This window comes from Cyphomyrmex costatus, unplaced genomic scaffold, assembly GCF_001594065.2.
Source record: "Cyphomyrmex costatus isolate MS0001 unplaced genomic scaffold, Ccosl1.0 scaffold199, whole genome shotgun sequence".
NCBI lineage: Eukaryota > Metazoa > Arthropoda > Insecta > Hymenoptera > Formicidae > Cyphomyrmex > Cyphomyrmex costatus.
In genome coordinates, this window is record NW_017276028.1 from 500380 (window position 1) to 512379 (window position 12000).

Consider the following 12000-nt stretch of genomic DNA (forward strand, 5'->3'; position numbering starts at 1 on the left):
CACACACACACACACACACACACACACACACACACACACACGCACGCACGCACGCACGCACGCACGCACGATGTTTCTTTTTTCAATTAAACATTTTAAATAATGCTTTACTCAAAATTAAAATATGCAATGTAAAAATACTTATTTACACAAAAATATTGATTTATTTTGATTTAAAAATTCATAAAATTTTTGATATAATTTTAAGTTAAGGACATACACAGATTAAAAGTTAAATTAAATCTCAGTAAAATAATGTATCAAAAGTGATAAGTTTCTCTATATTAACAAAACATAATTATAATACCAACCTGTTACAGTGACACTTCCTGTAGAAAATATCTTCAGAGTAGCTTTTGGTTCTTTTAACTTATATGTAACACCCGGGTGTAACTCTGGCTCATAACTGTAAATTATATAAAAACATATAACTATCATGTATTTATATATTTGTATAAAATTTTTTATATCGTGAAAAATACTTTATATATTAGTGTGTTAATTGAATCATTTTTTAAATAAACTGAAAAAGATATATTTATAGTATAATTATGCTATAATTAATAAATATGCATTCTTTTATACTTACTCAGCATTTTCTTTGTGATGCACTGAAAATGATGTTATTTTGATAGCAAATGGCATACAACAAGTGCCTAATACATTGACCACCCTATAATTATTGAATCTCACTTTGAATCCAAGTTTTTGAAGAGAACGGGCAAATCTGCGTGCTGCGATTTTTGCTTGAGCTTCACTAGTTGCACCAGTACAAGTTACTTTACCAGATGACCAAATGGATGCTGTAGTATATGGTCGTCTTAATTTCATCGTTATCATCTAAAAATATCACAAACAAAAATTTATATTTTAAAACATATTTGTATATATGCTTTAAAGTATAGTTTATTTTTTATTCTGAATATATTATCTATAAAAATAGAAAACAGTAAATAAAAATGTATAATAAATTATCAAGATAATTTACATTATTATCATACAATCAGAAATTTTTATTCATAACTAAAATTGAAAATATTGCAGATGACAATAAGCATAAAATATGCAAATTTATAGATTTTCTAATCATATATATATGCTTTTTCATGAATTTTTCTATGATAGAAAACATATAATACAAGCTCTTTACATGTTAATCTCAAGGATATTTTATTACACAGCTGTAACCAAATATGTGTAAAAGTGCTGCATTTAGGAAACAGTTTTTTTTCTAAACGCAGCACTCTTACACATATTAGATTACAACTGTTGTAATAAAATATCCTATGTATTTTATATATTTCTAAGTAACTCAATCATACAATAGTTTTTAGGAATAATATTATGATATTATCTTATTAATTAGATAACAATTTTTTCCTGATATATATAATAAAATACGACTCAAAGTAAAGATAAATTCTTTGTACAAATTAAATATTCCACTTAAAATCCATAATGTAAATTGTTTTTCAAAATTCAGTTGTTTCCTTTCAAAATAGAGGCTTGTATGTAAAAATGCGATAGGGTAAGAAGATGATTAGTCTCTGTCTCTTTCTGGTCATATATGTTGTTTAGAAACAGAAAGAGATTGGCTGTCTTCACAAATCCTGTTTCTTATTTTTGTTGACCATGTTAGATATGCTATTATATTTAAATACAGATGCTATTATATTTAAATACATATGGTCCATATTCTATGTTTCTGATAAATTCTTACTAGATATTGACTTGTAATTATACAATAATAATAACTTTTTAGTGTACTAGATAGCTTATTGCTAAAGCAATTACTTATCACAAAATTTGTTTCTCAAAATTATTATTTCATGATATTATGAATTTAGTGAGTAGGAAAAATATTCCATTGTGATAAAAACGAAGTACTCAAAATATAAATAACTTAATTCAGACAAATCAGTAGAATGTTTTATCCCTTTCTTTGTAAATAGAAACTCTAAAATAATAGTGATAAATAAGTTTTAAAACAAATGTAGTCGATTGTAAAGGTTGTTTTGTCCATTTGCAATTACAAATTTTCAAATAATAATGGATAAATTTTAAAACAAGTTTAGTCTTCCATTGTGGAGATTAGATGAGCAGCTACAATTCTTTTTGTTAATGATGATGACAAATATAATAAAATTAATTACGAGACCAAGATCTACAGAAGAATAGCACTTTCATGAAAGTTTTGATTTATCAAGAATTACAATATAGTCAAAGAAGAAAAATCATTTTTTATTAAGGAGTATATAAAAATTATCAACACATACCCCATTTTCTCTTCTATATTCAACATTAGATCCATTGAGCGCTATCTCTCGCAGATTCAAATGACATCTTACACTAAAGCTGCAAACTACATTGTTAATAACAATATCAAGTTCTGGCTCTTCATGGGGTTCTTCATGAGATTGTTCATGAGTCTCTTCATGAGGTTTTTCGGCATGATCAACGTATGATTGATCATCAAACAATCTACGATCCTTTTCTTCTGTACAGGCATTGTCCAAATTATTAACATCCTTTACATGATTCAGTGATGAATTTGTTAACGGTTTCATGCCATTTTCTTGAATAGCAGTTGCCATAATATTGGGTACCTACAACATATAATAATAAAAGAATTATATACTCTTTATATTGTATTCAAATTTTCTCAGATTTTCATACATTAAAATATATTTTTATATTTTGCCTTAATTAACACTTAATATATTTAAGTAAACACAGAAAATTTTCTTTTGTTATAACAATTTATAGATATAATTAAATAAAGTAATTGATATAACATGGAATATAAAAAAATTCAAAAATCATTATTATTTAGTAAAACACAATTTTATAATTTTATTTAAAAAAACTAATTACAAATTAAATATATTTTGCAATAGATAAAAATATATTGAGATAATTTTTAATATTTAATTATATTTTGTGTTAAAGTTATTATACTTGTATTTTCATCTTAATTTTAGATATAGTAATAACTAAACTTCAAACTTTTATTAAAATACACAAACACACATGTTATACTTGCACTTGTGAGAAATTAACAAAATATAAATAACAATAACAAAGTTATATTAATTTATATTCTTAAAATTAAATTTGTGAAATAACATCTATTTTTAATATGTTCAATTAAAATCTTTAATTGCTTCAATATTTAATAAGTTACGTTAAAACTGCAATATTTCATCTACTAGATTCTATTGAAATGGAAGAATAATTATGAGAAAAATATATATTTTGAGAATATATGTAATAATACATATAAGACAGAAATGGCTATTCTAAGATTATTTTTTGTAACTGAATTAGTATATACATTTTTTTAACTTAAAATAAAATAGATACTTAAACTTTGATAAAAATGAGAAGTTCTAGTACAGTCTAGTGCATCAAGAAACAAGTTGCTTCTTGTCACACTAGACTGCACTAGAACTTTTTTCTCATTTTCCTCAAATTTCGAGTATTTATCTATATTCAAACAATCAACCTCTCAGTTTTGTTTTTAATAACTTTTAACAATAACTGTTAACACATAATACAGGTTTCTATTTTATAAATGCAAAATTCAAATGCAAAGAATTTAATGTAGTAAATAATAAAACTACATGTTTTAAGATGGATGCCTATGAAGATAATGTCAAAAATAATGATCTAATTTATACAAAAAAATTACTAAGCATGCAAAATGTGTAGTAAATTATATAGTGGGCTAAAACGAAGTGTTTTTAATCATCGTAAAAATAACGCTCATTCACGACACCTTCGTGCAAAGAAATTCAATTAGTAAGTAACGGAATGCAACGTAAATAATCGATTTAAATATCGACAGAATTATCATAGTGCTCGACAAAATAACGGGATTTACGTTGTAATCGACAGATGAACGAGGCAAACGCAAGATCGTGCATCCGAACGACCCTCGTTGAAGCAGGATCACGTGAATCACGAGGGAGAAGACCGAGCGGATGCTGAAGACAAATGATGTTCGCGATCACACGTGGGGGGAAGAGTAGTTTGCGCGTCGTAAGACGGGAACACGGGATTACGACACGACGTCGAAGTATCGATAGGACGAACGTCGCATTGAAAAAGCAGCGGGAATCATCGAGCGGCGCCGGGATCGAGGTGCGTTCGCCTCGCGCAGCACCCTCCGAGAACGTTCTGCAAGCGAGACACTCTCGAGATTACTTACTAAGTAAATGTACGAGGATGGGAGGTCCCGAGAGGACGGGTAACTTACAGGTTACTCTATACCAAGCGACTGTAATCCGTCGCACGTTGATTAAGGGTAACGTCTTTGTTGACAAGTGCCAGCGGAACACAAAGTTAGCTCAGTAACAACCAATGCCATTGTTCTCAGCCATATTCGCTAGACTGGCAACTACTGGCGACCCAAGCGGACAACTGAAGACCGTAGGGCTACTTATGATACAGAGATAGCGAAGTCGTAACTGTACAGTCGTGAACAGAATAGTTGTATGATGTCTTTTTAATGCCCGTTTCCACCAATGTAGATTAAAGATTGATTTATACTGGCCGTAATCTGTTAACTTATGCCGTAATCTGTAAAAATTGACCAATTATAATCGATTATTCCCCTCTCATTCGACTGTGATTGGTCAATTTTTACAGATTACGGCATAAGTTAACAGATTACGGCCAGTATAATCCAACCCTTAGGGCGGGTTCACACCTTGACGGAAAAGCGGAAAGCGGAAGAGCAGTTAACCGATCAAAACTCGTGCTGGTAGTATATAGTACAAAACTAACAGAAAGTCGACTACCTGATTGGCTACTGCTTTTCCGCTTTCCGTTTTTCCGTCAAAGTGTGAACCCGCCCTTACTCATCGCTCGGATTTACTTCAATTGAATTAATATGAGTGTTGTATAATGAAAAGTTAAATTAAACCAGGCCAATATTCTTCAAAATACTTTTAAAACCATACTTTCTTGGGATAAAATTTCTCAACAAAGCGATTAGTGCAACTCAAATTTAGTTAAATTATTCTTAAGTTATAAAAAAATTGTTATTAAGAAAAGATCTTTTTGATGAATGTTTTGAAAATTTATGTTCTGGTCTGTAGGCTCCTTTACTGTTCATCTTTTTCTAATTTTTAAAACTAGAAAAAGATGAAGAGCAAATAGAACCGAGATTAATTTACATTGGTGAAAATGGGCATAAATAGGGTTTTGAAATACAGTCTGCTTACCGACCGATTGGTTCTTACTTATGTGAATTTATAAGTAAGAACCAATTGTTCTCGATGAGCAAGCTGCATTCTGAAACTCATTGAAAAAACAATATTCAAATACTAAAGACCGTTAATGTAAGAACATAACTAAATAATACAAACACGAAACCTACAAGTCTAGCTTGGATTTTTAATTGCTCATATGTAAACTACCGCGGTACTATCACGAATTAAAACAAATTAATAATTAACTAATATACGTAGTCCCCCTCAAAAAATCATTGAAAAAAGTATTGCAATCAATTGGTTGCATTCAGCAGACTCAACAATTTTACAACTGTTTTATGATTCTTCGTTAAGATAGGACTATTCCTTTAGATATAAAAATACAATCCAATCAGCGAGACGAATCATAAAACAGTTGAGTCTGCTGAACGCACTCATTTTATCTATATATGACTGTAATTCCATGAGTACGGTAATTGGTCGCGAGGCTCGGGAACTTCACTAATAACTATAAAGCACACGATGCTTGTTTTCCTGCTAGATTATTAATGGATCAGATTCTTGCCATCGGATTGGCTGCAATACTGGCACTGTCAGCACTATAACCAATCCGATGGCAAAAATTTGACCTCCGTGAACCTGGCCCCTCATCTTCAAAATTTTATAAAAATAAGTAGAGTTCTGGTTGCCCCCCGAAAAGTTCTAGAGTTCTATAACAAATTTAAAAAGAGTTCCGTTGATTTAAACAAAGAAAACATTATTTGATGTAGACGTGGGGCCAACTTCACAATTCTGCAACTTTGAAGGACTATAACTTCTATACCGTTCATTTTAGCATCTTGGCCTATAAAGAACAATCGATAGAACTCTTTGGGGGGCTACTAGAACTCTCAACAAAACATCGGATTACCAAAATTTTTTATACAAGCAATTTTTCTAAAATAGATATTTTTGTGACTAGGGAGTAAAAGTGGTTTTTACACCCGGAGGGTGTTCGACGGCACGAGGGCTGGCGAAGCCAGCCCGAGTGTATGGTCGAACACACGCGGGTGTGAAAACCTTACTCCCGAGTCGCAAACAAAATTTTTCGTACTAGGGAGCTGTGAAGGTGGGGAATGAGGTTCATGGATTGTTTTGCTGAGTGGGGAGTAATTGGGTGTATTTATTTGCAATTCTCCGGGGTGTAAAATCGCATTTTACTCTCGCAAATGCGGGAGTAAAACTATCATTTTACGCGCCCTAGTTACGAAAAAAATTTTTTTTCTTTAAATTCGACGTTCTGACATGAGTTCTGGTAGCTCCCCGAAGAGTTCTAACGATTATCCTTAATAATATAACTAAAACCGCAAACAAGAGAGTTCTAGCTCATAGAAGTGAAAAAAATCGAAATCTGAAACTTCAAATTCACAGAACTTTTTAGATATTGATTTTATAGCATCGGTTATTAAGCATAATCGTTAGAACTCTTCGGGGGGCTACCAGAACTCTACTTATTTTTACAAAATTTTGAAGATGAGGGGCTAGGTTCACGGAGGTAAAAATTTGATCCAGCTAGCCATCATGCAGCTAGCAAGCAATCCAGCAGGAAAACAAATAACTGACGTCTACGGCTACTTTTGCATTGTTTGTTAAGGTATACGTTTATGGGTGTGTTCCCATTTGCTGATTTCCAGTATCCAGTAACCGCCATGTTATTATTGGGAGAAGCGTTCCCTTTCTCTAGTTTCAGTAAAATCATAACCAAAATTTATACGTGCTTCAGAGAACCGTTTTCTCTGGCGTATTTGTGAATTTTGCGTTTAAACAGGTACTGTGTGTTTATATTTGTTTCAGTTTTGTTTAATTGATTGAAGTAAATCGTCTTTGAAAGTGAGTAATTCAGAAGAATTACTACTATTTTCAAATGCACTGTGAGATGATATTTTTAAAATGAATAACGTGTAAATAAGGTAATAAGTTATACTTTTTATAAAAAATAACTATAACGGTAACACGTTACTTTTTTAAGATAACATTCCCAACTCTCGATTTTAGGTTATTTTATTTTTGAAACTGTTGCGCGCGCTACGAGAAAGCATCAGCTATTTACTTAAGATGTCAGCAGCCAATCAGGAGGACATATTAACATAAGATATTGGATGCATCCAGAACAATCCAGAAACAAGTCGCTCAAGTGATCAGTGAGCTTTTATGTGAGCTTTTATTCAATCCAGAGGTTAGTGCAAAGAACCCAGTTGGATCGAAAACATTATTAGTCTTAGTTTTTTGTGTGCCTTTTCCTTTTGTGTCTTCAACAAGCGACACAATACAACACAATGATCGTCTTATTCTTGTTTAACAACGGGGTGCATCCAGAAGCATGACCGCTCATAGAGCGCTCAGTTAGTTCTTGTATCTGTTTGATTATATTTTTAAATCTAATAGAAATGCCAATCACTTCATAGAAAAGAATTTTAATTGACTCTCTTATGCACTATGCAAAAGCTTATTGTGTCTGGGCTCTTATAGATAAAAGTTAACGGATTATGACCTGCAGTGCGTTTCTTAGAACGCTGCGTATGTATACATTGCACGCATATCTTGTGTACAAGAGCATTTTATTGATTACATAAACACATAAAAACGAAATTATAAAATATGATTTTAAATAATTGTTCAATTTAAAATAAATTATATATGAAAGAATACATATAATTTGCTTTAAAACGCAACATTGTGACATAGATTTGATTAAAATTTGATTGAATGAAGATATCTAAAAATTAAAGAACGTCTTTGGAAGCATCCCGTTTAACTACACATGTGTTGTGATTAATAGCATTAATTAATAGTCATTAACAGCATCTATATCACTATCAATATCTATGAAAAACTATGAATTTCTAAGGCTGCTTTTTCACATACAGCGTAACTTGTATAAGCATAGCTTGTATCAACCTATCAAATTGTATCAGCTACTATTTATTTCTTTTAAAACAGAATGAATTGAATTTAATTTTTAATTGAAAAAAATACAAAGAAAAATGTTTAGTGCTCTTATTATTATCTCCATTATAATTGTTATTAATAAAAATAATGCAATAAAAATAATATAATTAATAACGTCTGTACGTATTAATTAGATACATTGATAAAAATGTCTTAATTTTTTTTATTCGTATTTAAAAAAAATTTTTTTAGATCAATGAAAATTTCTTTGAAATTAAGATATTTATAGTATATAAATGCAATATATATAACTGTATATAATCATATATAATAACTTAACTAAATAGACTTCATAACTTACTTGCCCTAGAATAAATTAAGACTCTCTATAAATTGTAATCCGCTGCTTTTTTTAACTATAGATTTAAATGTAAAATTTACAGATTCACTATGCATAGAATTACAAAAAAAAAACAAATAAAAAATAGTTCGAAACATTTTTATTCTTAATAAAATGTTAAAATCAAGAGATTTTAAAATAAAAAATCATTCGATTTAAAGATTCAATAGTTAAATAATGGGATATTAATTTACCTAGCTAATGCTAAATATTCCTGAAATATTATTAAAATCTCTTAAAATTGTTTACACTATTAAAAATATATTTTATTTACTTTCAATTCATTGTCAGTCCAATTTTAAGAACATACTTCATACGAGCGAAAATTTTTAAGATTATCGGATCTCAATATATACTTTTCAATATGATTCTTATTTTCTGTCAGCATAATAAATACATACTGTTTGTGAGTAATTTTCGTGATGTATAGGTTGTTCCATAATTAACAAAAAACTCGAAAAATAGTGGCAGAATGGATTAAACTGAATGGAAGAATCCTCTACTATTTTGTGATTTTCGCAGTAGTTAACGAGTTATTATAATTTATGAAGATAGCCAAACCTTTGAACGCAATGTGCATTTATCGTTGCACATTGGGCGAATTCAAGTCAACAAAGGGGCTGGATCTGCTTGCTGAGTAATTAAACGTAATTAGTTGAATTTATAGGTAAAAATCAGTAATGCTCATTCGCTCGACAAGCATGCATAGTCGTTTTGCCGTCTTAAACTTGTCATATTATTAGATGGCAACGACATCTTAATTGTTAAGGTCTTATCTCGCTGCGCACTTACATTTTGGCTATTTTGCAAATAGAGAACTTTTTTACTCAGTTTAATTTTCATCCATTCTGCAAAAATTTTTCTATTAATTATCATGCCAATTACAAGAAGTGGTCATATAATTTTAAATATTTTATGAACATTTTTTTACTGTTCCGGAATATTCGAGAATACAAATCGAACATTTCAGGAATAATTAATGTTAGCTAACAATAAGATATTTGATAGAGAGCACTAAAAATAAATAATACATACAGGATGTTTGACAAGTAATGAAAAATTTTACCATTTTACAATTTTCGCAATAGTTAACAAAATATTAATTTATAAAAATATCCAAATTTGCTCGGCCCACCGCTAAATAGCAAGCACGTGGCTGATGTATATGCAACTACCTTACTGCGCCGCGCTCTTATATTATTAGGTGTATAAATTAGTTCGGTCCGTTTTTTGTGTTAAAAAATGCATTTATTTTAAAAAAAAATGAATGAACAGATTAATTAATATAACAGTTAAATAGAAAATATTGAAATTTTATTTACTTACAGTAGGAAAATACTGGCTACCGTAAACACTTTGATTCAGTTCGGGCCCAAAATCCCATATAATGTCATTATTAAAGTCACTATTGTTCGTATAATAGTTCATCTCGCTATTATTCCCTTCGTAATTTTTATTGTTACTATTCATATTGTAATTTATTTCACTTTTTTTTATTACAATTTCTAAACTGAATATTATTTATTCAACTAAACATATTATTTATTCAACTAACACATTTACTTCAGCAACAAAACAACTATCAGCTTAATCCTTAAACCTTAAGTCCGACGGTTTCAGATTGCAACTACCAGCTCTTATGTTCAAATACGACTAAACGTGCCATTTCCGATTTCATGCAGCGAAGAAAAAAGCGCGCTGGTTTTACCCCCACTCTACCATAATGCTAAGTTGTCGATTTTAAGGCCGGTATTCATAGTCAGTTCTTATATTCAAGATTGTCTTAAGTTCAGTCTTGAGGAGTTACGAACCAATCAGAGGACCGCTTTAGCATCTTAAGACATTACTTAAGACAGTCTTGAAATAAAAACCGACTATGAATACCGGCCTAGGTGCCCATTCTACATTGGTCGTATCGTAGACGTCGCAGGTCACAAATTTGTTGCAACAGCCAATCCGTAACGTACGGTAGCCAATGAACATGTTAGGAGCTGTAAGCTCATTGGCTACCACATTTTGCTGCGTGGCAAGCGTTTCCGCGCTCAGTGTGCTGGAGCCATTTGGCTGAAGCACAGACCAGCACAGATTCTTTCATAAAGCATAAGGCTGGAGTCACATTGAGCGGAAATGTATAGCGGAACGGAACAGCGAAACCAATCACAATCGCAGAAAGTAAAGCAGCGGAATGATTGTAGAGTTCTGATTGGTTTCACTGTTCCGTTCCGCTGTAATTTTCGCTCAATGTGACTCCAGCTTCACATATAAGGCATAAGAAATTCAACCAATCAGAGTTCTTTAGCAAGAGTCTGTGCTCCCCGTCTGATTCTCTTATACACTATACGTTATACTTTATGCTATAGTTTACGTTACGCATACTGTAGAATTTCAGAGATAAAAGCGCGCTTTTATCAATAAAAACGCATTCTGAATACGGGCCTATATATATAAGTATATGCAAATAAAAATATATATGTATGCATTTATTTTAACAGACAATAAAATTTATTATGTGTTCTTTCCGTGGAAACTTGCAAATGATAAACAAATGTATCACACATTTTGTTATAAAATTTTAATATTCTAATTTTTTTATATAAAAATACAACTACATAGTTTAATCTCACTTTAAATAATTTTACTTTATAATTTACTATAAATATTATATACACATATTTTATTATATATAATTATTATATACATATTTTTTTAATTTTGTAAATTATATATATATGTATATATATAAAATACAGCTTTATGACAGTATGTTCAAAAATACATATATTAATAATATTTTATATAAGATAAAATATACTTACGTATAATACATGCTCGCAAAAGGCTCGGTCTATATATTTTAATGTCGATTCAGATTACTCCAAATCTGTCTTTTTCTATGAAATTTCCTCTGGTTGTAGGAAAGATACGTATTTTCCATTCTGCGTAGTATTTAGACACAGATCTTATATCTTATATTGTTGTATTTTAACTTTTCTGTTATTGCTCAAAATTTCAATCATTTGAAAGTTAGCGGTACTGAGCATGCGCATAGCCATAGCCAATAAAAATTAGGCACACTCATCTCCCGCATTTCACTCCCCTCGACTATTTTACGAGTTTATGCTCGGTCTTTATATTTCTATGTTCATGACTCAAATGAGTGTGTTCTTTTCTATATGCGGATTACCCCACTCTTCAAATTTCTGACAATGCATACTTTAGTACTACTATTTCTATCTACGTGGAGCGCTCAGTGGAAACGTACCCTGAGGGTGCGTTCCTATGGGATGCGGAACTGCGGATATGGTGAAATCCGCATGTTCTTTTTTGAGTCATTAACAAATTGATACTCTGAAATTACAAGCAATTATTTTTTATTGTACGGTCTAGTATAAATTTCAAATTAAATCTCAATAACCAACTTTTATATTTTGTGCACTAAGAATAACATATTGCAGT

The 12000-nt window shown here is 30.7% G+C and overlaps 1 protein-coding gene across 1 annotated transcript in view; it reads right to left on the reverse strand.

The window, feature by feature from the left end:
• Trf2 (TATA box binding protein-related factor 2) overlaps positions 1-9987 on the reverse strand; it is a 10338-nt gene extending 351 nt beyond the window's left edge. The window contains exons 1-5 of the mRNA XM_018538836.1: positions 9898-9987; positions 3846-3860; positions 2277-2606; positions 590-840; positions 312-406 (exon numbers count right to left, since the gene is read on the reverse strand). Of these exons, the coding sequence (XP_018394338.1) occupies positions 312-406; positions 590-840; positions 2277-2606; positions 3846-3860; positions 9898-9972 (766 nt within the window). The 5' untranslated portion in view covers positions 9973-9987. The remainder of the gene's footprint in view (positions 1-311; positions 407-589; positions 841-2276; positions 2607-3845; positions 3861-9897) is intronic.
• Between the last annotated feature and the right edge of the window lie 2013 nt (positions 9988-12000).